At 42.4% G+C, this 27,320-nt stretch overlaps 1 protein-coding gene across 1 annotated transcript; it reads left to right on the top strand.

The window, feature by feature from the left end:
- Positions 1-8,413: 8,413 nt before the first annotated feature.
- SRD5A3 (steroid 5 alpha-reductase 3) lies at positions 8,414-25,534 on the top strand. The gene is made up of 5 exons (XM_060012508.1): positions 8,414-8,727; positions 16,028-16,170; positions 17,969-18,166; positions 21,545-21,679; positions 22,749-25,534. Exons 1-5 carry the CDS (start codon positions 8,507-8,509, stop codon positions 23,006-23,008), a joined length of 957 nt encoding a protein of 318 aa, XP_059868491.1. The 5' UTR covers positions 8,414-8,506; the 3' UTR covers positions 23,009-25,534.
- Positions 25,535-27,320: the final 1,786 nt, after the last annotated feature.

Genomic DNA, 27,320 nt, shown 5'->3' with positions numbered 1-27,320 from the left:
ACTACCAAACGTAAAATAGATAGCTAGTGGGAAGCAGCTGCATAGCACAGGGAGATCAGCTCGGTGCTTTGTGACCTCCTAGAGGGGTGGGATAGGGAGGGTGGGAGGGAGGGAGATGCAAGAGGGAAGAGATATGGGAACATATGTATATGTATAACTGATTCACTTTGTTATAAAGCAGAAACTAACACACCATTGTAAAGTAATTATACTCCAGTAAAGATGTAAAAAAAACAACCAATGAAATAGAAGACAAACATAAAATAGGGAAAATCAACAAATCCAACAGTTCATTCTTTGAAAACATTACTAAAATTGATAAAACTCTAACAAGACTGGTAAAGAAAGAAAATACAAATTATCAGTATTACAAAAGAAAAAGAGGACATCACTATAGATCACTATTGATGTTAAAAAGGATACAAGATTATTATAAATAATTATAATTAGTAAATATAATTATTCTGAATAACTATACAACTTAGAAGATATGGACAAATTTATTTCCTAAACTGATACAAAAATAAACATAACTCTCAATCCCAAGGAAAACTCCAGGCCCAGATGTTGTCACTGGTAAATTCTGTTAACATTTAATGAAAAAATAAACCATTCCTATACAAATTCTTTCAGAGAAAATAGGAAGAGGGAACAATTCCCAACTTGTTTTATGAACTAACAGGACACTGGTACTAAAACTTGACAAGGACATTACAAGAAAAGAAATTTGTGGACTAGTATCCCTCATGAGAAAAGACATCAAAGAAATCCTTTTCAAAATATTAACAAGTCAAACCCAATTAAATATAAAGGTATGCCAAATTGTAACCAAGCAAGATTTATCCCAAGTATGTGAAGTTGCTATATTTTTCATAAATCAGTGACATTAATTACATTAAGAGAATACAGTTGACCTTCGAACATGGGTTTGAACTGCAAGTGTCCACTTATACTCAGATATTTTTCAACAGCAAACACTACAGTACTACACAATCTGCGATTGGTTGAATCCTGTGATATGGAGGAACGGCAGATACAGAGGAACACTGGATACAGATGGGTTGACTATAAATTATACGTGGATTTTCAACCTCACAGAGGGTTGGCATCCCTAGTCTCCCGTGTTGTTCAAGGGTCAACTTTAAATGGAAAAAACATATGATTATCTCAATCAGTGCTTAAAAATTATATAATATTCAGCACTTTTCATGACTTAAAAAATTATAATAAAACTTGAAATAAAAGGCACTTTTTCAACCTAACAAAAGGTGTTTATGTAAAACCTACTATTAACATCACATTTAATGATGAAAGACTGAATCCTTTGCCCTTAAAATCAGGAATGAGGCAAGAATGTCTGGCAACAAGACAAAGATGTTTCCTCCCACCACTTCTATTCAACATACTGGAGGCTTCACCCAGTGCATAAGGCAATAAAAATAAATAAGAGTATCCAGATGAGAAAGAAAGAAGTAAAACTCTCCTCGTTCACAGATAACGGAAACAGAAAATTCTAAGGTAGCTACAAACTCTTGGAATAACTAAGTTTTGCAAGATCAAAAGTTTTTATTTTACCTTCGCTTAATCCTTTTTAGATGCTCTTCACTTCTTTATGTAGATCCAGGTTTTTGACTTACATTGTTTTCCTTCTTTTTAAAGAATTTCTTTAACATTTCTTGCCAGGTAGGTCTACTGGTGGCAAATTCTCTCCATTTTTGTTTGTCCCAGAAAGTCTTTATTTCCCCTTACTCTTGAACAGTAAGTCTATGAATCATTTGAATGAAATTTTGTGTATGGTATTAGGTAAAGGTCAAGAGTATATTTTTTCCTATGTGGATGGCCAATTGCTCCAGCACCAGTTACTGAAAAGACCTTTTTCTTCACTGTATTGCGAGCAGCCTTCATCATAAATCAAGTAACCGATATATGTTGGTCTATTTATGGAATAATTTTTATTACATAACTATGTATCCTTACACCAATACTACACTATCTTAATTACTATAGCTTTATATTAAGTCTTGAAATATGATCACTTAAATCCTCTACCTTTTTTCTTCTTTGATCTTACCTTGGACTATTTTAGATCCTTTGTTTTCCATATACATTTTAGATTCATCTTGTCAGTTTCCACAAAATTCTTGCTGGGATTTTAATTGTAGTTATGTTGAATAATTGGATCAATAAAGGAGGAATTAACATCTTAACAACACTGAATCTTCAAAAACAGGAACATGATCTATCTCTCCACTTATCATGTCATATTTATTTATCTCAAGCTCACATGGAACATTCACTAAAATAAACTGCATTCTGGGCCATAAAACACCCCTTAACAAATTTTTAAAAATAAGAATTATATAATGTCTGATCTCAGATCACAATGGAATTAAGCTAGCAGTCAATAACAGAAAGAAAACTGGAAATTTTCAAAATACATGGATATTAAACAACACACTTCTAAATAATACATGGGTCAAACATGAAATCTCAAGGGAAGTTTAAAAATATTTTGAACGAAACGAAAATGAAAACACAACTTATCAAAATTTGTGGGAAGCAGCAAAAGCAGTATTTAGAAGGAAATTTATAGCATTGAATGCATATATTAGAAAAAAAGAAAGATCTAAAATCAATAATCAGGACTTCCCTGATGATGCAGTGGTTAAGAATCTGCCTGCCAATGCAGGGGATATGGGTTCGAGCCCTGGTCTGGGAAGATCCCACATGCCGTGGAGCAACTAAACCCATGTGCCACAACTACTGAGCTTGCACTGTAGAGCCAGCGAGCCACAGCTACTGAAGCCTGCGCGCTTACAGCCCATGTTCTGCAACAAGAGAAGCCACCACAATGAGAAGCCCGCACACTGCAACGAAGAGTAGCCCCTGCTCTCGGCAACTAGAGAAAGCCCCCATGTAGCAATGAAGACCCAGTGCAGCCAAAAATAAATAAATAAATTTATTAAAAAATTAAATCAATAATCTAAGTTCCAATCTTAGAAAACTAGAAAAAGAAGAGCAAATTAAGCCCAAAGTAAGCAGAAGAAAAGAAATAATAAGAATTAAAGCAGAAATCAATGAAATTGAAAACAGGAAATCAATAGAGAAAATTAACAAAATCGAAAGCTGGTTCTTTGAAAAAATTAATAAAACTGATAAGCCTCTATCCAGGCTAACTAAAAAAAGAAGAAAGAGAACACAAATTACTAATATCAGAAATTAAAGAGGGGACATCACTACAGATCCCATGGACATTAAAAGGATAATAAAGGAGTATATGGGAGTTGTCTATACTTTGCTCATTACTCTATAAATCTAAAACTGCTCTAAAGTCAAGTCTATTAATTAAGAAAACAAAAAACCCTGAGGCATGTCCCATCAGCAGGGTTGAGCACGGAAGGGTGGGGAGAAGATTATTCTTAATGGATGGGGAAGAGGGCATATGGTAACAAAAAGTGCTTGTGCTTGAAAAATATATTGAATGAATAAATATGATCTGCAAATAGTGTTACATTCTGAGGTACTGAAGGCTAGGACTTCAACATACAAATTTTTTGTGGGACACAATTCAACCCATAACATGGGATGGAATAGAAGGCATAAGGCAAAACTGGACCTTAGGGCAGGAAAGGCATTGACCTAGAACAGGTGAGAGCAAACAGGCTGAGGGAATGGGAAGCCATGGGCCCCAGGCTCAGTTATAGGGAAATAAAGCCAGAGACCTTCAAGACTCTGGCAGAATGCTGATAAGAGCTAGAGGAGCAAGCCCAGCAGCTGTGCCAAGATTCAGGCAGTCAGATTATAGTCACCTGCTCAGGCCTGATTGGTAGAAAGGAGGTAAAGACAGGTGTGGCCATCAATATAACCACAGGTGCATAAAGTGCAACCCAAAGACCTTTTTTGTGAAGTAGGTATTCAGATAACCTTCTGAGAGCAAAGGGTGATACGGCAAAGTGCCAGGTGATTTGGAAGGAGAAGGTTGTGAAGACTCAGTACAGGATGATGGGCTTGGAATTTGACAAAAGCAAATGAAAGGACTGTCAGATGGCTCAGGCTGTCCCGTGAGTTCAGGTCACAATCCTATAATGAGCCCATCCTGCTCAGTAGCTCTGATAGAAAGTGGGTGATTGGGTCCACACAGGGTTGGGGATTTGCAGGGCCACTGCAAGAGACGAACAGGAATGAGAACTGATGTGTGTGTGTGTGTGTGTGTGTGTGTGTGTGTGTGTGTGTGTAATAGGAAGTAGAAAAAAAGCACCAATAGGGGCTTCCCTGGTGGTGCAGTGGTTAAGAATCCGCCTGCCAATGCAGGGGACACGGGGTTCGAGCCCTGGTCTGAGAGGATCCCACATGCCGCGGAGAAGCCAAGCCCGTGAGCCATGGCCGCTGAGCCTGCGCTCTAGAGCTCACGTGCCACGACTGCTGAGGCCCGCGTGCCTGGAGCCCGGGCTCCGCAACGGGAGAGGCCACCATGGTGAGAGGCCCGCGCACCACGGCGAGGAGCAGTCCCCGCTCTGCGCAACTGGAGAGGGCCGCGTGCAGCAGTGAAGACCCAACGCGGCCAAAAATAAACAAATAAAATAAATTTATTAAAAAAAAGAAAAAAAAGCACCAATAGAGCATGAATTCAGGCTGGGAAGGAAAAGCAGCAAACCACACATGTCTCAGAAGCATTCACTCCTCACACCCCACGGGCAGAGTTTTCCTTTAGGCCACAACAAAACTTTTACAAAGGCTTCTACCTGCTCTCCTGCCTTTCATCTCACCCACCCTTGCCCCCAGCCTAATCCCATCCATTCTCCACCCTGCTGCCAGAATGAACTGAAAGGTCTAATCATGTAACTCCTTTGTTTAAAATTCAGTCGCTGTCTGCTGACTAAATACTGCAGACATAGTGTGCTGTACACCTAGGTCTTCTGTTCAGCAGGGGAAGCCAAACCATGTAGCCAGAGAAGCGGTGGCACCAATTCAGAGACACTTGCAGCTGATGTCAACGCTGCATCTGCTTGCAAATGCTGAACAAAGGTAACTTTTTTCACCGAGATTTGATGCACCACCACCACCAAAACAGGACCTTGTTGATGCCATTTCCTTAGTCTAAAAGGTTCTCGTTCCCTTTTGGCCCTTCGTTTATTAGGAACTCTCACCATCCTTCAAGATCTAGCTTCCTTCAGGAAGACTTCACTGACCACGCCAGTTAGAAATGACCCCTCCACCCATTTAGCCCTTTTTCTCTGCTTCATTGTGGTTATTTTTTCAAATGTATGTGAAATTAGCATTTTTGAACATCTGTGTGACAGGTGGTGCGTGGGATGTTTTCATCTGGAAGAATCTTATTGGATCTCCTTAAGGAAGATTGTATCGTGCCCAATGCACAGATGAGCATAATGCAGAGGTGTTAACGCCTGTTGAGGACCTATTCTGTGTACAAAGCTTTCCATACATAATTTCACTCAACCTGCACAACACCCTGTGCTTCTATTTTAGAGGTGACTGTAAGTTACATAGCTGATTGTAAGTAATGGAGCAGTCAGTCTAATGCAAGTGTGTCTGCTCCAAAGCCCCCAGGTTTTCACTCTGATATGCTGTTCAAGGAGCCTATGATCATGGCCCTGTGGACCCCACCCCATAGTTTACTGTATAAAACCTTATGCATGGTGGAGGCTCAGTAAGTTTGTTCATTCATTCAGTCATTCCACAGATAATTACTGAGCATACACTATGTACCAGGAGGTACAAATGTGCTTCCTAAATTAAGAAATGAATGCGCATGGCATGGCATGGCATGGCAAAGGCTATGGAGAAATATAAAGGGAGTGTGGGAAGTGGGAGGAGGTTCTGTTTCTGGACTCTCCATTATGCTCCACTGTCTCTTCGTCTATCCCTGCTTCCACACCATACTGACATAATTACTACATCTCTGTATTGGTCTTGTTATCTCATGAAGCAAGTCCTCTTTTTTATTTTTGAGAGTACCTTAGCTATCTTTAGCCCTTCCTACTTTCATATAAATTTTAGAATCGGCTTCTTAAGTTCCATAAAAAGCTGGGGTCTGATTGGTACTACATTTATTCCATAATCAGCTTGGGGAGAATTTTCATTTTAACTATATTGAGTCTTTTGATCTGTGAGTTTAGTATATCTCTCCCTTTAAATATGTCTTCTTTAATACCAGTTAACATTTTATTTTCTTTGAAGATTTACATACCTTTTATTAGATTTATTCCTAGACACATAAATTTATGCCACTGAAAATGTTATCTTTAAAGCATTTATTTTCTGTTTGTTGCTCAGAAATAGAAATGACCAATATTTAGAAACTGATTTTTGTATCCAACCTTACCAAACTCTATTAGTTCTAATATGTTATCTGCAGACTCTCTTGGAGTTTCATATTACCTTCAAATAATAACAGCTCGTTTCTTACTTTGTAGTCTGTAGACCTGTTATTTCTTTCTCCTATTTATTGAGCTAGCTAGGGCCTTCAGGAAAGCACTGACTCCAAAGGTGATTGAATTTTCGTTTCATATTTTGAAGGTAGAGCCAACAGGATTTGCTGACAGATTGTATTTAGCAAGAGAGTAATCAAGGCTGAGTTCAAGGGGTTTGGCCTGAACAACTGGAAAAACGGCATTGTCATTTACTGCAGGCCAAGCCAGAGGTTTGCTGATTATACAGTGCAGGTAATTAAATGAAGAAAGACAAAAACTGATTGCTACTTCTTGGCGATGATCAGTCTAACAGGCTTTAGCCTGGTTTTCCACTTTTGAAATAACTCACTCCAGTAAGCATTTCAACATTTACAAATGCTTACAGTAGGGTTTGACTTGTGGCTTCCTGTTCAGCCACTGCCCTCTACAGGGGGCTTGTCTGAATATGAGCTGTGAACTCTAACTAAAATTCAAGCCAGAAAACATGGGATAATTTTTCCCTCCAGCTTCAGTCTTTCCTGTTTCCACTACACACACACACACACACACACACACACACCACATATTGTTTTGTGACACACACACACACACACACACACACATTGTTTTGTGATCCTTCCCCAGATCAGGTAACTACAAGAGAACCTCCCACTCAGGAAACTTGATCCCTGCAATGAACTTCCAGGTAGCTTGTCTGGAAAGATGTTCTAGAAAGTCCAGCAGCATTTCTATGGGGTTAACCTAAGAACAGTGAAGAGACAATGAAGAGGTGACCCCTGCAGATGAAACCCTAGGTCATACAGAGAGACCTCATTGTCCCAGCTGGAAGGCCAATTTGACTAACCTTTATCACGTGTTTCTCAAGTCACTGGTAAAGGCTGAAGTGTCCTTGAACAAAGAACCAAAACTCTTAAGAAGCTGGCACATTTAACATTCCAAAGGACTGTTCAAGCCACAATAACCTTCCTACCCAGTTCCCTGTGGCTCATTCAACACAAATGTAGGGTATCACACTGGGGTAAGGGCGGCCACTCCCCTCTCCTACCCCTCACCTGCCACCCAACCTCAAGAACCTAAGCTCCAGAAGGGCAGGGACATTGTCCTGTAAGCCTCTCTGTCCTTGGTGTGCAAAACGATGCCTGTCATATAAGAGGCATACAATATTTTAAGCACTGACATTTTCAAGGCTTTAAAAAAATTACCTAAAAGAGTTAAATTTACATTTGTCCTAACTGAAAATCAATGTTGTTTAAAATTGATGAGTCAATAAAAATAGCAGTCACTACACGGAGTAAATATCAGAAACGGCAGATGGTGTTAAAAACTTTGCCTCTAAGAAGTGGAACTCTAGTAGGGAGAGGACTGCAGTTTTTAAAATAGAATTTTTACCACTTTCATTTTTGTACGTGCAATTGTCTTGACTTTCTACTTTACGCGTTTAAATTATACACCTTCCTAACATCCTAATACAACTATTCATTTTCTTGTATGTCCCGCCTTCTTCATCCATATATTCACACATTCATATTAATATAGTTGTTCGCAATCATAGCTATATATTTTAGTCTTTTTTTTCGCTTAACCTACAGTTCCAGTTATCATAAGCAGTTTTCCGTGTTTCGACCGTATTCATAATTATGTTAATGGATTCATGATACTCCAATGTTATTGTACCATAATTTAGCTAGATACCTTAACGTGGAACATTCTGGATTGTTTCCACTTTTCCAATGAAAACAGTGCTGCAGTGAAGACTTGCAGACGTAGTCTTGTTCGTTCCGCTGCTTTAAATCATACTGTTGAGTCGTATTTCTGGGGTTCCATATAGGAACCCCGACTCAGACTAGTGATAGAGCGACCAACAAGCTCCAGCAAGACCCAGACCAAGAATTCCGCGCGGCGGGGCGGTGCCTCCTCCCGGGAGGCGTGTCCTGGGCGGGGCCGAGCGCGACCCAGCCCTGCGCTGCGTCACCCACGTCCCGCCCGGCTGAGGCCGGCGCGCCGCGCTCGAGTGGCTGTTTCTCCGCCAACGGGTGGCGAGGGCCCGAGGAGCGCGGACGCCGGGTGCGCCGGCCATGTCTCTCTGGGCGGGGGCCGAACTCTCGGCGCTGAATCCGCTGCGTGCCGTGTGGCTCACGCTGGCCGCGGCCTTCCTGCTGACCCTACTGCTGCAGCTCGTGCCGTCCGGCCTGCTTCCGGGCTGCGCGCTCTTCCAGGACCTGATCCGCTATGGAAAAACCAAGGAAGGGGGGCCGTCGCGACCGGCCGCCTGTCGGGCTTTTGATGTCCCCAAGAGGTAACCGCGCCCGGGCGCGAGTCCTGGCTGCCTAGGCGCGGAGAGCTGGGGGCGCCCCGCTCGAGCAGCCGGCAGGGGGCAGCAGAGGTGGGCGCGGGGCTGGCGGGGCCGGCGCGGACCGGCCCGGGAGGCCCAGGCGGGTTCCTCGACGCGGCGCAACGCCGGCCCGCCCTCCGGCTCTGCCCGCGTCCGCTGCGTGGCGCTGGGGGCTGAATGCCGCGAGTGTCCGTCGACACCGAGGGTGCTGAGCTGCGCGCACCTTCCGGGGTGCAGGAACGTGAACTTCTGGCCGCACGTAGCCTTTCCTTCGGGGTAAATGGCAGCGCTTCCCAATTTAGGCCCGGTCACCAGGCGGTAAATTAAAGTTTCCGAAAATTCTCCTGTTTCCCCTCTCCTGCACTCTAGGGGCTCATAAGCTAACTTGAGGTCGCCGGAACTCACTAAAAATGAAGGCAGGCCCTCCTTTCGCGCCTCTGTGTCCCGTATTTGTTTCCCAACTCTAAACAGTTAGGATGAAGGGTGAGACGCGGGTCACCAACTGGCGCCCACCTCCTTCGATCGCACTGACGCTCCTTACCCGCATCTCGGCAGGTGCCCCTGGAGAAATGTTCCCCAAGATGGCACATTTTAGGCAAGCCTGGTCCCTAAGCCCCATTTGACTTTCAGCAGATTTCATAACTAAGTTCAACGAGAGATTAAATCGTTAGGACTTCAATAGAATTCTTTCAGAAATTGTAAGGCTTGTTATAGTTTCGGTTTTTGTTTGCTTTTCTTTAAATTCAGAACATTACCGGGAAGAGTCAGCCAAACACTGCTAGACGGTAGGAATATAGCAGTGGCTTTTCTTGGAGATACAGCCTAAGTTGGCGTTTAGGAAGGAATCTGGAGAAATGTGATAGGGTTTCTGATGTATTAAAACATCTTGGTTCTCACTTAAACCTCGCATAGGCGGTGCCCCAGGTCTGCAGACAAGAAAGAGTCTAAATAAACTTGGCTTCCCACTTTTGACTGTTGCAGAAATATTCATCAGGTATTAACACTGAGAAGCGAGCACTAGGTCATTCTGAGGAAATGTAACGGGAATGAGGCTCTGGGAAGTAGACGATTCACACACAGTGATTAAACCTCCTATTTCTTAGAAGCTCTTTGTAAGCTAAAGTTTCCGGTCATCCTATTTTTCATCAGGTTTTGAGTGTAGTACTTTTCTATTTCATAGCAGGAACATTCCTAGATTGTCATTTTTTTAGTGTTACAAGGTGAAGAAAAAAATTTTTTTGAGAGTGTGAGTTCTAACAATTTATTTTCTGAATTTTAGAAAAGGTACTACTGTTTCTGGAGTAGAGGGCATATTTCAAATCATTCCCAGCACTTACCTCTTTGGCTCCCATACCCTACCTGTTACTGCTCCGGTCTGTCCTTATATTTGACGGCCAAGAAACAAATTTTGTACCTTTCCCTTACTCTTTACTACAAAATTGGTACTCTTTGGGCTCCTTGTAACTTCTGCTATATTATGAAATAATTTATGTGTTTTTCTTCTTCCAGAATTCTAGAACGGACCCTTCCATGGTGTTTTGTTTGGTCTTTTTTCTAAATTTAAACTAAAATTCCTTTTCATACTAGAGAAGGTGCAGCAAACCCAGGCCACTCATGAAAGGCAAAAATGTCTAGATGCTATATTTAAATATTTTTCCTTGTTCAGAATTCAGTAGTACTCTTAAAGGTGAAAATAAGCCTGTAATTTTTACACTTAGAAATAGGCAGCTGTATGTCACGTTTCTGCACCCAAGAGCTTAGGTGAATTTGTTTGGGATTATTTTTTCCTAAAGAGGAAAGAATTAAACCTTAATTGAATTCATGGAATGTTGATTCCATTACCCCTGCCTGGTAGTTTTTTTTTTTTTTAATTAAGGTGATAGTTGCTTTTCTTGTTTTCTTTTGGTTCCTGCAGTTTTGTTTTTTGTGTTTTTTTAATTTTTAAAAATAATTTATTTATTTTATTTATTTATTTTTGGCTGCATTGGGTCTTCGTTGCTGCGGGCAGGCTTTCTCTAGTTGTGGCTACTCTTCGTTGAGGTGCGCAGGCTTCTCACTGCGATGGCTTCTCTTGTTGCGGAGCACGGTCTCTAGGCCTGCGGGCTTCAGTAGTTGTGGCATGCGGGTTCAGTAGTTGTCGCTTGCGGGCTCTAGAGCACAGGCTCAGTAGTTGTGGCACATGGGCTTAGTTGCTCCACGGCATGTGGAATCTTCCCGAACCAGGGCTCGAACCCATGTCCCCTGCATTGGCAGGTGGATTCTTAACCACTGTGCCACCAGGGAAGCCCTTCCTGGAGTTTTGATTTCCCAGAAAGTCTGAATAAATACATGACCTCGAACGTGAGTCACAGTGCTCTTGACTTGCATAGTGTATATGGAAGTACTTCTGTTTCTAATATTTCAAAATGTTATAGAAACATTGCAATTGAATTGAGCTGTAGAGACAAAGAGAACCATCCAGACTTTCCCTCCTAGGGTTCAGGGGTCCTAACCTGCAGTCCAGGGGATCTGTGGATAGAATTTGGGGCAAATTGGATTGGAAAAAATTATATCTTTATTTCACTAACCTCTAGCTGAAATTTGGCACTTCAATGGTGAATGTAATCAACAAACCACAGTAGAATTAGCAATTCCTGCAATTTTGTGACAAGTTTTTTAATGTTATATTAAAAATATTGAGGAGACCTCAAAACATTATTTTCACTATAAGAATACTGTATTATCCTCCACTATATCTTGTTATTTAATACATTAATTAAGAAGCACATATATTACAAATGTTTCTTAGTGGTTGTGTTACCTATATTTCAGCATAATTGGTTTCGTTTATCCCTATGTCTTTTAGGCATGTAGCCTTCACCAGACTGCCAAAGGAGTGCATGATGGATAAAAAATGTCAGGAATCCCTGCTCTAGACTGTAAACTCCATATGTTTACATTTGTCTTGTTTGTTACCATATCTCGGGCTCAATGCCTGATGATAATAAGGTCCTCGATCAATGTTTTGAATGAATCAAAAAAAAAAAGGTTTTAGCTTTAATTGGTTTGTTGATTAACTTGACTGCTTTCTCAGAGTAACTTTGGATGTGGTACCTTCTCTTTCATTCATTTATTTAACCATTCTTTATAGAGTACTTACTATTGCCAGGAGCTATTCTAGGTTCCTTGGAGCCTTTGTTTTTGTAAAATGGTAAATATGTAAACAAATCTTGTAAAACAAGCAAAATAATTTCAGATGGTAATAAGTGCTTCAGAGGAAATCCAGCCTGGTTACTTGATCATGAGCAAGATGGGGTTGCCGATGACAGCACTAGAAAGGATGATCAGAAAGGGGCAGGGCAGAAGATGAGTTTATTTTGGGAGGCCAGGACAGACAGCAGGCCTTACAGACCATAGTGGAGATTAGATTTTATTCTGAGTGTGTGGAAAGTAGCTTTAGGATGGGGAAGGGGGCATGGCATTATGTGATTTATGTTTGAGAGGATGACTAGCCATTGTGTGGAGAAGACTGGGTAAGAGGACGTTAAGGGTGCTCCAGGCAAGAGGTGGTGGTATGGACTGGAGTGTTAGCATAATAGCACCTGTTCCTCATACAGGTGGTTATGACGTTAAAGCACGTGGCACAGGGCCAGGCACCTCGTCAGAACTCAGGAACCATTGGTTTCCTTCCTTAATTAAACCTATGACTCCCCTAACTGGTCCTGGGATCAGTTCTTGCAATCAGCAAGTAGTGTTAGATCAGATATCTCCTGTCCCAGAACCATCTAGTGGCTTCCAGCTCACTCCCAGGAAGAGCCCAAGACCCTGTACAGTCTTGTCCCCACCACCTCACTGAGATCCGATCGTTTGCCCCTCGTGTGGATCCAATCCAGTTTTCTGGGTCTCTCTGCTTGTTTTCTGTCCCCTCGGGCCTTCGCCCTGTAGGGGCCTTTCCTCTGCCTGGAAAGCTCTTCCCCCAAATAGCCAGATGGTTTATGCCCTCACTTCCTATAATTCTGCTCAGGTATAACCTTCTCAACAAGGCCTGCCCTACCCACCCTGTTTAAAAGTATAATACTACCATCCCCAGCACTTCCTCGTCTCTTCCCAGCTTTAGTTTTCTTGTTAGCAATTATCACCTACTGACATGGTGTAAATTTTACTTCTGTGTGTAACTGTGAGTATAAGCTCCATGAGGGCAGGAACTGTTGTCTTTTGTGTTCATTGCTGTATCCCCAGAGCCTAGAGCAGTCCCTGGCTTATACTAAGCACCAAAATGTTTGTTAAGTCAGAGGAGTGCTTGCTCGGTGCCCAGCCCTGAGCTACCATAAGGGTCCCCATATCCCTGCTCCCAGGGGTTCACTTCAGTTAAGCAAAGTGCCAAGGGGGGAAAAGAGGGAGAGCGTCTAGAAGAGAAGGAAGGAGAGTTTTCAGATCTGCCTTTGAGGCTAGAGCTGGGTCTTTTCAAAAAACAGATGTAACCATGAATTAAGAGTAGGACACGTTTCCTGTAGCAGGAAATAAGGCAAGCAAAACAAGAGATAGAATGTGCAAAATGTAGGAATAAGGAAAACAATCTGCCTGTGAATCAAAACCCCATGGCACAAGGAGGGCACAGCAAAATGTGGCTTAGCATCTTAAATCAAACATTCTTGAGTAATTTGGTTGACTTATGGTTTGGTATAAATTGGTACATGTAACATAGGGCTGGAAAAGCAGGTTCCGGCAAGTCTAGATCACATGAATAGGAGCACAGCCATGTGATTTTAACTTCAGAGTCATCAGGGCTGAGTGTGGAGCCAACACTGCCACTTACTGCATGACCTTGGAGAAGTAACTTAACCTTCTGAGCCTTAGTTTTCTCAGCTGCCACATGTAAATATAATGCAAACTTGACAGGATTGTTGGGAAGATGAAATGAAATACTCTTTAACTGGTCTCCCCACAACTGGATGATTCTCTTTCCTTACCAGGGGGATTTTTTTTAACTTAAAAAAGACCAAAATGAATGAACAATGCTCTCTCTCTTTTTTTCTTTTGATTGTGATATAATATACATGACATACCATTTTCCACTTTAACCCTTTTTGCGTGTACAGCTCATTGGCTTTAAGTACATTCACATTGTTGTGCAGCCATCACCACTGTCATCATCTCCAGAACTTTTCCATCAGCCAGAAGGATTTTTAAAACATAAAGTATTACTTCAGGTTGCTGTGTTCAGATGCCTTCCCATCCCACTTAAAAGCCAGTGTCCTGGGCTTCCCTGGTGGCACAGTGGTTGAGAGTCCGCCTGCTGATGCAGGGGACACGGTCCGGGAAGATCCCACATGCCTCAGAGCAGCTGGGCCCGTGGACCATAGCCGCTGAGCCTGTGCGTCCGGAGCCTGTGCTCCGCAACGGGAGAGGCCACAACAGTGAGAGGCCTGCGTACCGCAAAAAAAAAAAAAAAAAAAAAAAAAAAGCCAGTGTCCTTACAGGGCCCTGTAGGGTCTGCCCTTGCTTTTCATGCCCTAGCACCCTCCACACATGTGTCCTTTGTTGTGCCTCAGGGCCTTCGTGGTGGTTGTTTCCTCTCCCTAGAACATTCTTTGCTCAGAAATTCACAAAGGTTATTCATTCTAGCCAAGTGTCACTTCCAGAGAGGCCATCCTTGACCACTCACCCAGAATGGCCTCCCCTCTGCACCGTCTCTGTTCCCTCACCCAGCACTGGGCTAGATGTCTACAGGTTCATTTGCTGACTGTCTGCCGAAAGATAAACTTCATCACGGCAGCCACCTGCTCAGTTTGCTCCCTGCTGCGTCTCCAGCTCCAAGAACATCACCTAGCATGTTCTAAGTGCTCAGTAAATTGTTTTGAAAACATGAAGTAGGTAAAGCGGCTGAAAGTTGCTCCTCAGAAGCTGGCCCCTCCCCTTTCCATGGGAGCCTGCAGAGCACCTTGCAGCTGCCATTCTGCTCTGCTGGCTCAGACCAGACCTGGGCTCAGTTCTAGGAAGTGTGTCTTACGGAAGACCCTGGGAGGCAACCAAAGGCCAGGGGCCCAGGGGTGGGGACGAGGGGGTAGACTTGACACTCATGCATGAACTTTGCAGGAAACTAAGCTCTTGAGCCTAGAGAAGATCTGAATCCAGAATAACAGGACATCTCAGAGAGGACAGATCTGGTGATAGAATTTGTAACAGTAGTGGAGAGAATAAGTGGGTTGCTATGGAATGGTCAGCTTAGATCAGTGTTTGTCAGACGGGTTGTGGGCATAGTCTGGGGGACTGTGAGGTCTGGTACATACAAGCATACTCTGAATCAACTGGAAGAGGAGTCCCTGAATCTATGTGTAATCCTATTGACTCCAGGCTGTCTTACTGCATCACAGATAAATGAGACAAGAAGGAGGGCTTAATATAGATGTGATGCATTGAAGACCAGGGAAGGCCAGGTGACCTCCAGGCACCCTGCAGTGTCAGAAAGATTTTGCATTGATTTGATTAGAGAAAAATAGTAGAGGTATAGGTAAAGAGACCTCAAAAAAGCATGTTAGGCCCTGGTGCCATATTAGGTGATTCCTTTGCAGCAAACCAGCATAATCTTTCATGTTAAATTGACATTGCTAATTACTAATTTCAACTTTTATTGGTTTTATGGTTTTATTTATTTCATTCGTTACTGTCATGATTGCAAAATATGTATTGTATTTGTACGAGAGCGGTACCCATCAGGAGTTGATAGCTAGTTTTATGAGTTAATATTTGTCATGTTATTATAAAAGTAATTTAGATCAACACAATTTAAGAAAACACTGAATCAGAAGACCTTTAAGGTTTCTTGCAACCCTGAGAACCTGTGATTGTGCAAATCTTGTGTAACAGTTGTACGGCTATTGCAGCAATATCACTCGAGATTTATAAATCTTCCACAGATTTGGCTAGTGTTAGCACAATCTAGGCTGTCTCTGCCAGGCCCTGGGGCCCCTATTTTTGAGTTTGAGCCCAATCCTGTTACCTGAAGATAAGAGAGAGCTAATTAACCCTACATCTAAGTTTAACAAGGTCATTCATGTTCTTGTTGACTTTAGGAAGCCTCTTTTTCTTATTAGTTAACCAGTCCCATCATTTGAAAGGAAATTTCAAAAATCTGAACATCTGTAGGATTCAGGTTCTATTAAAAAAGCAAAGCTATACTTGCGGAATGGAGGAAAGAGGATAGGGAAACTAAAAATAGTCTTCCTGTATAAAGGCTTAAAGTGGATCCACTCTGATTATTACCTAACTTGTTTTCCCTCCGCAGGTATTTTTCTCACTTCTATATCATCTCAGTGCTGTGGAATGGCTTCCTGCTTTGGAGCCTTACTCAGTCTCTGTTTGTGGGAGCACCTTTTCCAAACTGGCTTCATCATTTACTCAGAATTCTTGGGGCTGCGCAGTTCCGAGGTAACAACTCCTCTGGCTAATACCAACCATTGTATCCTGTTCCTGTCTCTCCTGCCTGCAGGGAGGTGTTCTCGGTATTTCATAGCCACTCTCAGCTTCTTGGCAGGGCTGGGAAGTGAAGGGTGGGGCAGAAAGGGTTCCGCGTGGATCACAGCCAGATGGCCAAGGGGAAGGCCCCAAGTCCTTCACTGAGATCATGGCAGAGCTGAGAGTCAGCTCTTCATCCCTGATTTCCCAGCAAGTGCTGTGCTGAACAGGACTGGCTGTTCTCCCTCTGATATTTTTAGTACTTTAGGATCCCTCAGGTTTGCCTTGAAACATTTATCATATATATAGTTCCAACCACAATCATGCCTCTGGACTCCAGAAATTTGATAGAAAATTACTTTTTGATCACAGGTTAAAAATGTTTGTTATGCTGTGAGGCTTTGGTTGTATAAAAAAAATTGACTGTAAATAGTTGTTGATCAGATGATTACAAAATAGCATTTAAATTTGCCTCACTGTGCCTTGAATAAAGGATACACAGAACAATTTAAAAGGTAAGGAATTGAAGGTGAAAACCATAAAGTGGCCTCAATTAATATCAGGCATCAGGAGAGGGGCAGAATTAGAAACAAATTGTTCTGGTGCTATCTCTGTCCTTTGTTCCAGCAGCCAAACCGCTGGCTTCCTAGGAACAGTCCTTTTCTGTATAACCAGAGGAACTTGTTGCAAAAGATGACGGAAAGAAAAAGCTATGCAGATCCTACTTGGGAGGGGAAGATACCTCGGTGAATCCCACTTCACCCATTAAAACTTTACCTCTTCATTTGCTTACTGGGGGGCTGGCTGGGTTCTGATATTTGAAGGGTGGTTGTGAGGAGTTGTATTTGGTTGTTTGTTTTATCCTGTTCCTGAAGAGTTAGAACTAGGTTTCACTATATTTAAATGAGAAAAGCAGGCAAAGCCAATCTGTGTGATAGAAGTCTCCATAGAGCGTACCCGTGGGAGGGTGCGGGGACGGGCAGTGCCTGGAGGGGAGCACGAGGTGCTGGTTGTGTTCTGTTTCTTGATGTAGGGGCTGGTCGTATGGGTGGGAGGGGCTGGTGTACTTTGCAAAAATTCATTAGGCTGTGTCCTTATTGTATTTTTATGATGTGTGTGATAACATTTTTAAAAAACATCTAGATTTTATGTCATTTTAAAAACCAGAATTTCTTCTGACTTCTCTTGAGGCAGAGGGCTGAGAGGCAGATAGGAAGATAGATCTCAAGTCTCACAGTCCCCCAAAAGTATAATTTCTTTTTTTTTTTAATACAGAAAGAAATGCATAACTCTTCCTGTCTCTGTTCCCATCCCCCTTTCTGCTTCTGTATATGCCTGTGTCTCTTCTCCCCACTGACCTCAGGGATCCCACCAGGAGTCCTTGCTCAGAGGTCATCCAGGAACTCTTCCTGACTATCTTCAGATGGGGATTAGTGCCAGGGACCAGAGACCATGGAGTTTGGGTTCTGAGAGCATGGATCCCTTCACAGCCATGTAACCCAGAAGGCTTTCACATCACAGCGTAGAGTCAGGAGACCCGAGTCTGTCTCAGCTCTGTCACCAGCTTACTGTGTAACCTTGAGCCAAATGCCTTGACTTCACTTGGCTCACTCCCTCATTGCCAAACAAAGGAGGTGTTAGGCTGGATGATATCTAGGGCCCCTTCCAAGCTCTGATCTTGTTTAATACCCTGTTTAACAGTAGGGGAAATCATAACTTTGGATTAGTCCTGGAGAGAGAGATGCTGAGTGTGTTCCATTCTGAATTGTAGGGGGTGAGCTCGTGCTGTCTGCGTTCTTAGTGCTAGTGTTTCTGTGGCTACACAGCCTACGAAGACTCTTCGAGTGCTTCTATGTCAGTGTCTTCTCCAATGCCATGATTCACGTCGTGCAGTACTGTTTTGGACTTGTCTACTATGTCCTTGTTGGCCTAACTGTGTTGAGCCAAGTGCCAATGGACGGCAGGAATGGTGAGTGGTTGCTGGGGTCTGTCAGCTGAGTCACTGGGTATATGAGGGACTCCGGGTGAAGCATTCCACCAAGCATTATGGAAGTTAGAAAGTAGGAGTTCACTTCGCATTTGAGGAGTTTGGGCTCTAATTGTAGCTTTAAAAAGCCAGCATGCCCAAGGGTGCCTAGCAGATGCACATCACAACCATAACTGCTAAAACCTGAGAGACACCAATGTAAGCAGCAATGCCTTCAGTAAAGAGAATAAAGTGCAAAGTCTTCAGGAGGCCTGGTTTAGGGATGAAGAAGTGGGATGTGGGGTTTCCATCAGTGGGATTGAAGTCAGTGAACTTCTGTGGAGTTAGTCTGGAAAGGAAGAGGCAGTGTGGTCAAGAGTAGAACAGGAAGCAGGGGAACACACTGGAACAGGAGAAAGGGTCAGCAAGCCAAGCTGCCTCACCAAAGCCTCATCATCCAGGGGTGGAGGGGTGAGGGATGAGGGTGGGGAAGGGAAAGTTGTTGTGCAGGGTGAAATCATGGAATACCAGAGGAGGAAAGGGTGGCCTGAGCTCATGGTGAATAGTTGGGATTTGAAGAGGAGGTAGGGAGCCATTTTGTTGCCATCTCGTTCTTGTGATTGTTCCCGTTGTAACAAAGCTTATTTCAAGTGAGGCAGCCTGAGCGGAGAGGACAAAAGAGCACTGTGGTAAATCAAAATTGTGCCTTAACACTTCTGAGCTCTCACTAGCCAGGAAGAGGGAAGCAAAATCATGACCTTGTTTATGAGGAGGAAATGAAATGTGATTTGGGGGATGGGGGAGAGGGAGGATTGGATATCTGACATATCTGACCATGGTTTTTGTAAAAACAGTGCATGCTTATCATAAAGAATTCAAGTCATTTTGGGCGATGGAAATGAGTTTTCTAGTGCTGAGCTTAACTTCATCTCGCATCCTTGGTATCCGTCAACCCACACGCTCTAGGGTAGGTCCTTCACAGCTGTTTTCTCTAAGCCCAAGTCTCCCTGTTTCCTAAAGCTGCCCTATCCCTCCTTGTAAATTGAGCCCATGGTCTGGATATTTCCAGTACTCAGTGAGTGAGCTCTCTCCTCAGGTTTGATTTCAGTGTCAAGTGCCCCTTGATTGGCCTCTCTCTCTGTTGCTGTAGGACAGCCCGTGGCCTCCATGGCGCAAGGAACGATTTTAAAGTATGACTTATTGACGCTCTTTCTCAATTCCTGAGTTGTTTATTGGCTCCAGCCACTCAGTTAGCATCTCTCCATCTAATTTCTCTGAACGTAAGTCAGTTTTTCCTCCCTGAGCTTTTGGCTGTGGCATCCTTGTGCCTCCCATGTCATGGTTTGAGCCATCATTCCTGGAGAACAGTCCGAGGTTTTTACCCAAAGGAGCTTTCCAAAGCACTTTGGTAACCCACTAGTTTGCAGTCTGTTAGCATTACATATCTCTCCTGGAGTTTCCTCTGCTGGCTGGACCCCAACTTCCACCTTCCTTCCTGTATAAGAAGTCAAGGAAAGGCTGCTGAGACACCCACAAAATAGCTTGTAGACACTCCTTTCTGAAGTTTTCTGAAACTTGTGTTTCACTTACCTGTCCTTCAAGAGATCATCTGGGACAGTATGGGGAGGACTGGTTTCAGGAATTCATTGGAAGAGAACACTGGGGCATTTGCCAGCTGCAGAGTCTGATAGAAATGACAGGGGCTTGGGCGTCAGATGGGCCTGAGTCTGAATTCTGGCTTATTAACATCTCAGAGCCTCAGAACCTTCATCTGGAATTAGGGACATATACTGATTTCAGAGGGTTCTTGTGAAAGTGGAAAGAAAGTGTATCTGTAAACTACCCATATCTTCACATCTCCTTGCCTTCAGAGTCTAGAGGGTCCACCCCCAGCCACTCTCCGTTACATTGTTCTGTTGTTTTTTCTTCAGAGTACCATCTGTACCTTAAATTATCTTGGTCATTGATATTTTTACTTGTTTCATCTCTTGCTACTAGAGTGTGAGTTCATGAGGACTGGGACCTCACCTGACTTACCCACTGCTTTATCCCTTGTGAGAGATGCCACACTCAGTAGACACTCAATAAGGAACGAATGAATAAATGAATAACTAAATACTACACAGATTAGACTCTCAGTAAATAGCCTTCCTCCTGCCTCCCCTTTCCTGTATCAAAACTTCCTCTTAAAATTTTTTTTTCTCTCATAGGTAATTTCTCTGCCTTTAGAGTAGGTGACTTGGCTGTAACATGAACTCTCAGACACTTGCTTCAACTTTTAATCCTGTGGTGACTTGCTCTTATAGCCCTCTGATTTAAAACTATTTTTCATATTCTGCTTATTTTTAACTTATAAAAATATAACTAGTTAAATGGCTAAACTTAGTCAACATTAAGAGACTATGGTAGATTGTTTAGAGAAAGCAAGTTTTTAAAAGAAATTAACACAATTAGATTTTGGTGGACTGTCATTAGTCATTAGCTGTCATCAGCTGAGTCCTGCCTCCAGGTACCCATATGGAATAGCTTGACCCTTGGTTCTCCTACCTGAATCAACTTTGTAGGGGCTCCCTCTTGGCTGCAGAGCCTCCGGCTCTTCCCCGTTGTCAATGGACAGCTTTGTTTTTTCAGTCAAATCCCTGACTAGCCTCACTGCTTCCTGCTGAACATAGGGAAGTCCTTAATTTGTTTTTCTAATGCCAGTCCTTAGAAAACCTGCATTCTTCACGTCTTCTTGGTAGCTGGAGAAGAAAGAAGATGAAACTTTTGAGTGTTTCTACTCCTGAAACGAAATCTCTCTGACTAGATTCTCTCTAATCAGAAAGGGATACTGTTTTGGTCTTTATCTTGCAGTTTCCATTTCTCCTCTTTTTGAGAAGTTCCACTGTTAGCCTTTACTTCCAGTGATTTTCTTCACTGGCCAGAGCCAGTCAAGTCAGCGTTAAAGGTTTCCTTAGAAATGGCTCGGGATGAGATCCTTTAGGAAGTGTTTTTCTGACGGACTGTAAGAAAGAGGACATAAAACCAGGCTTAGAAATAAAAATGCTAAGTAGTCTCACCACACAAGAGTGCATCACAAGAGTGGGAGACAGAGCTGACCCCTGTGCTTGAAGCACTTGAAGAAGGAGCAAGAGAATGTGTTGATATGGAATTCTCTGCCAGGGGCCCCTGAAGCTGCCCCTGGCTGAGGAGCACACCTCCCTCATCCACAGGGATGCTGTTCTCCCCTCTGTACTTGGGAAATTATAACAGGATGATTTTCCAGTCGTGAAGAACAGAATAAGTAGGTAATGGTGTTCTACTGATTATATGATTTTTTTAATGCTCTGAGCCTCTGAAATTTTGCAGAGTTGGCTAATAAGATAATTCTTATTTCTGTAGTCTACGTGATAGGGAAAAATCTCTTGATGCAAGCTCGGTGGTTCCATATCCTCGGAATGATGATGTTCATCTGGTCATCTGTCCATCAGTATAAGTGTCATGTCATTCTCGGAAATCTCAGGAAAAATAAAGCAGGTGAGATATCTTTTAGAACCACTGCATGTGGATTTTAGCCCTCAGAAGTTAGGTGTACATATTACTTCTCTCTTTTCTTTCCTGCCCTAATTAGTTGACTAATCTATCAAATGCTCTCTTTTTTTTTTTTTTTCTTGCGGTACGCGGGCCTCTCCCATTGCGGAGCACAGGCTCCGCGCAGGCTCAGCGGCCATGGCTCACGGGCCCGGCCGCTCCGCGGCATGTGGGATCTTCCCGGACCGGGGCATGAACCCGCGTCCCCTGCATCGGCAGGCGGACTCTCAACCATTGCACTACCAGGGAAGCCCTCCAATGCTCATTTTTGACAAGACTCTCTGGGTCTTGATCTTCCCATCTGTAAAATGAGAGCATTTTACTGAAAGACCTCCCTGACACCGTCTAGCCCTGACATTCTGCAACTCTATTCTGTGCCCACATTTTGGGGCCTACACTGCATATATGTGTCTAACCAGCATGTGAGCCCTAGTATTACTGTGCCAAGTTAGTATCATTCCAGCTAAAGCAAAAAAACCTTGACTCTTTAGTTAACTTGTGTTGACTTATCACAGTTACAGTTTTTATTAGACTTTTTGAAATATTAAAAATGGAATAGTACTATTCAGCGTTTATCAAGTGCTTATTTTGTGCTGGCCCTGTTCTGAGTGCTTTATATGTAACTTCACAGAATTCGCTTTAGGCGGGTACAGTCTTATCCTCATTTTATAGATGAGGAAAGAGAGGCACAGAGAGGTTAAGCAACTTATCTAAAGTTACACAGCTTGTAAGTGGCAGAGCTAGGATTTGAACTCATGCAGTCTGACTCTGGTGTCTGAGTTCTTAATAGCTTGGAGGATTGTTGGCGAAACGTATTTACAGTTGTTAGTATAACCTCAGCATGTGACTTTTTAATATGTAGTAGAATGACAATGGAGGTGTGACAGGATGGTGGTTTGTACAGGTCTGTGACACCTTTTTCTAAATGAGTTTTATAAATTATTTGGAGGGTGAAGTGGTAAAACTTCGTTTTGGCAACTTCAAATGTTCAGGGTATCTTCTTTTTCCATTTCAGGAGTGGTCATTCACTGTAACCACCGAATCCCTTTTGGAGACTGGTTTGAATACGTTTCTTCCCCTAACTACCTGGCAGAGCTGATGATCTACATTTCCATGGCTGTCACCTTTGGTTTCCACAACTTAACTTGGTGGCTCGTGGTAACATATGTCTTCTTCAGCCAGGCTCTGTCAGCTTTCCTCAGCCACAAATTCTACAAAAGCAAATTCGTCTCCTACCCGAAGCACAGGAAAGCTTTCCTACCGTTTCTGTTTTAAGATAATCTCAGTTATGAGGAATGCACACCAGGTGACAGTTCCAATTCCCAAGGACAACAAAGTCTAGAGACCAAAGTACAATTTCTGTAGAACTGTTTAAAAGTCTCTGGTCCATTTCTGTTACCAGAAGTCTTCAGTGCATGAGCAAAGCAATACCACTCAAGAAAATGAGTCTTGGGACTTCCTTGGCAGTCCAATGGTTAAGGCTCCGCACTTCCACTGCAGGGGGCATGGGTTCGATCCCTGGTTGGGGAACTAAGATCTCACTTGCTGCTCAGCGTGGCAAAATAAATAAAATTTTTTTAAACAATGGAAGAAATTGAGTCTTCAGAGAAGAAATACTTCTGGCAGACCTGGGAGTGCTATGTCTGCTTTCTAAGATGCTTTATAAAAGCAACCAAATGCTAAAAAGTAGATGAGACTTTTCCAAGCTGCTTCAAAAACAGACTAATCAAGAATATACAAACAGCTTCAAACAAACACACACACAGTGGAAGACATAAGGTCATCTGTGGCTTTGTTTTTGCTACAGACAAATTAACTAGACTACACAATAAGCAATATAGCAGATGCTCAGTAACTGCTTGTTGCATATCAGTCAAAGCTGAATAGCCTTTGAAAATAACAACAATGTATAATTTCACACCAATGGATTCTGGGAAAAGTGAGTTGATTGAAGTTAGCTTATACTTATTACCACAAAGATTTCCAGCTATGTAACCATCAATAGTCATTTCCCCCTCAAATCATAGCCTAACAAAGTTTGAAACCTCTTTTATTTAATATTTTTTTGACATCCCTTTCTAGGGAGTACCTTAAAAGTGTAAGCATCTGAAATAAAATATTTTTATATTTATGCATAAAAAGCCCTCATGAATGGAACTGACTTGCTCCCGGTATTGGATAGTGCTGTAGCCTCATTCATATGTAGTTATTCAAATTGAATTAATGTCTGCCTGAGTGTATTTTAACTAATAGAATGAATCTGAAGATATTTAAAAATGAAATTTGCACTTAAGATAGCTTATGTTAAGAAAATATCCATGATTAAATCAAGTGGATATAACTGCATGGTGTGAAAGTAGAAAATAATACTATAGCCTGAGCAACGCAGTAAAAAACTGCACATTCGTGCAGCATAAGATTTACTGGCTTACTGGCTGAGGTATTAACTTTATTTCTTTTATACAGATATCTTCTTATAGTCTACTAGGTACTAAAGTTTTGCACTAAGATGTGCCATGCTATGGGGGAAAGCACCTCATTATTAACCAGACATGCATGGAAGGCACAGTCTAAGAATATCCTCCCAACCTGCATCTCTGGAGTAGTAAACCGAAGCTGGTAAACAGATTCTTTTTAACCCAACTTTCAATATATGTACATCAGCACATTTTCTAAAGTGCTTAGATTTCTGAAGTAACATTTTCTCCCCAATAATCAAATACCATTTCCATCAGCTATTCCATCTAATAAATGACATAGTCATTTCATTTATCATTTAGATTTGCCATCCTCAGGACCGGGACTCAGGAACAAAACTTTCTACACCAGAAATGTAAAGCATATTGCATTTTGGCCTTAATTGCCACACAAATGGCATAAATAATTTTAGAATATTATTTGGGCAGAAAAATGTATTTTGCTTTAGCATACGGTTTTATACTAGGTTAGACTAGGAATTTGTCTGCTATTCTGGAATTTCATTGTACTTTTAAGTAAAATAATGAGCATTCCCTGTGAAGAAGCCTGTCGGGCCCTGAGAGAGGGTTCCCAGTCAGCTCTGTGCTCCCCATGTTCTTGCCATCCTTCTCATGCTTCTCCTGTCTTCTACTCTCCCTCCCCCTTCCTTGCCCAAACATTGCATTTCTAGGTGAAGACAGAAAAGGAAGTAGTGATGTCCTCAAAGAGGCTCCGAACAAAGTTGTGTGGTCTTTGGCGAAAGCTCAGCCGTGGAGAATAATTGAGAATTGTGCTTGCAAGATCACAGTCAACGTTGCTATTTGTGCTGGTAAAAATAGTCCATGTGCCTAAAGGGAGAACACCAGAGAGAGTCTGCAGATTCTTCACATGGATAATCCAGAAATAGCTTGGGGCTGGAGATTCTTGATTTTCCTATTGGCTTAGTTGAATAGCTTTACTCTTTAATTCTCTGTTACTATTAAGTTCAGGAAAATGTTACTGAACTACCTCATGACAGCATTCCCTGGATTAGCTACTGAATAGAAAAGTGTCCTGAAAATAACCTTTGTTTTTAAGTCTCCAAGTTGTAGCTCATCCTCTATACTAACATTTGCTTTCAGTAGCATGGATTATTTTGTCTCCACAAAGCTTTGTTCTGTATTGTGTTTTTAATTCAATGAGTGGTTATTGCTAGAATTCCTATCCCAAAAAAAAGCCTTTGCCGGTACTTTTATATGAAGCTTAATGGATAGTTTAAGGAGACTGTAAACATTTGCATAACTGAAGTTACCTGAAAATTCAAAGACCATTGATAAGTAACATATCTCAAAATGAACTGTTGTATTAAAGGTCTTAAAATAGTAAATGAGCAAGTAGAAATTTTTTACACCTATCTAAGCAATTTCTGCCCACTCGCTTACATTGCTTATCAGAAAAAAAAATATTCAGCTGATTTTTATCAGTGTCTTACATTAGTCTAAGATTTTTCTGATAAATGGACAAGAAACAGTGGAGGTGGCAGTGATCCCTAAGTAATTCACGTGATGCATACTTCATCCTTTTTCTCAAATACCAATGATCTAGAAAGCCATGTATTGGTTTGGGGGAAACAGAGAGCTACTCTATGCACATAATATCAGGTCTCTTCCTTCAGAAAGACTCTGAACACTTGAAATGCTTAGAGGACAAAAGAACACAAGAGATTTCTCTACAGAAAGACATATCTGCCTCCTGAGCCTAGCCCTCTGGGTAAAAGCCTCATAGCACATGTGCATTTTTTGTCAGGGCTCCTTGGTCTACATAGCGTCTTTCTGTGAATTAGGTAAGTCGTTACTCTAGAACATCCCCACAAGAGCAGGGCATGAACCTTTGTGGACACAAAAGGCAGCTGGTGATAGGACTGCAGCTCAGTGAGCGGAGCTTGAGCTGGATCTCAGCCCACTCACCCTTTAGCTTGCGGTCCTTTGTGCAGTGCGCAGACTGCACAACCTTCCAGAGAGACCCTGCTCATCGTGCTGCCTGTCTGTCTGCAGATTCTGTTCACTCTTGAAGAAAACAAAACTTGATTTCATGGAATCATCTCATTGAGAAAGACCATAAGAATTAAACTAGGAGAAGGGGAAGTAAGCACTCTATGCAAAACATCTCTGCTTCCACACACTAAAAGAGGAGTCTCGTGGTTAACAGGTAAGTGACCCTCAAACAGTAGAATGTCTGTCCAGATGCTAGGATGCTGGCTCCAAGTAGAGAGAATATTTTGCTTCTCTGATTACCAGCTCCTGTCTTCCCAGCTTATTGTTCTAGTACAGCAACTCCAAGTCTTTCCACCCCATTGGGACCTCCAGTCTGTCAATAGAACGTAGTCCTTCACCTTTTCTAAGTCATATCTCCTTACCCTGCTTAAGTGAATCACTCTAATCATTCTTTGTATATATCCCCAATTCTCTTGCCGCCCCACATTGCTGCTTCCTGGTGGTTTAACCAAGGCACACCCCTGGTTAAATTCAACCCTCCCTCCTTGGTGTGTGCACCTATGCAACTGAACTATGGCTGGAGAAATACAGTCCACCAACATCCCCCTTCGAATTCATGGCCGTTAACCTCAAGTGGTGTTCACTGCTGCAGTCGTACTAAACTTCCCCAGTCCATTCACTCTCCCATTCTGCTGACTGTGTCACATCCCTGTCCTCAGGAAAATGAAGCCGCTGGAAGACAGCTTCCACCGTTACCACCACTGCCTCCACCCACCTAAGCATTTGCCCATTTATGTTGTCTGCCCTCGTTACTGTTGAAGGATACTTTCTTTTTAAAAGAGGATGTAGAATCATGATTCTCACACAAATATAAAATGAGCACATGCCGAAGATTTTATTGAACTCATAATGAAGGAACTAGTAAGATGTTAGAACCAGTACCAAGAGTCTGCTGCTTACAAAGTTGCAAAATAGCTCAAAGATGAGGTGCAGATATCCTGAGGAGTGTGCTGGACAGGGCACCAGTAATATTTTTTGCTAATTTCCAAGTCATTTGCAGTTTCTTCCTGAGACTAAACAATCTCTCTGGGTTTCTACTCAAAGCTAGGCCCTCTACTTGGGCACTAGAGTCTACCTAAGGACATTGGTTAGCCATT

This window comes from Delphinus delphis, chromosome 5, assembly GCF_949987515.2.
Source record: "Delphinus delphis chromosome 5, mDelDel1.2, whole genome shotgun sequence".
In the NCBI taxonomy this organism is placed as follows: Eukaryota; Metazoa; Chordata; class Mammalia; order Artiodactyla; family Delphinidae; genus Delphinus; species Delphinus delphis.
The sequence above is the reverse complement of the archived record's forward strand: the minus strand, read 5'-3'. Positions and strand labels throughout refer to the sequence as shown.

What these genes read in the sequence shown, in the direction of transcription:
- SRD5A3 (XM_060012508.1), top strand. Translation starts at nt 8,507, where the DNA reads ATGTCTCTCTGGGCGGGGGCCGAACTCTCGGCGCTGAATCCGCTGCGT. An exon ending in GCTTTTGATGTCCCCAAGAG is followed by an intron (nt 8,728 to 16,027) that starts GTAACCGCGCCC and finishes TTCCCTCCGCAG; the next exon opens with GTATTTTTCTCACTTCTATA. An exon ending in TGGGGCTGCGCAGTTCCGAG is followed by an intron (nt 16,171 to 17,968) that starts GTAACAACTCCT and finishes TCTGAATTGTAG; the next exon opens with GGGGTGAGCTCGTGCTGTCT.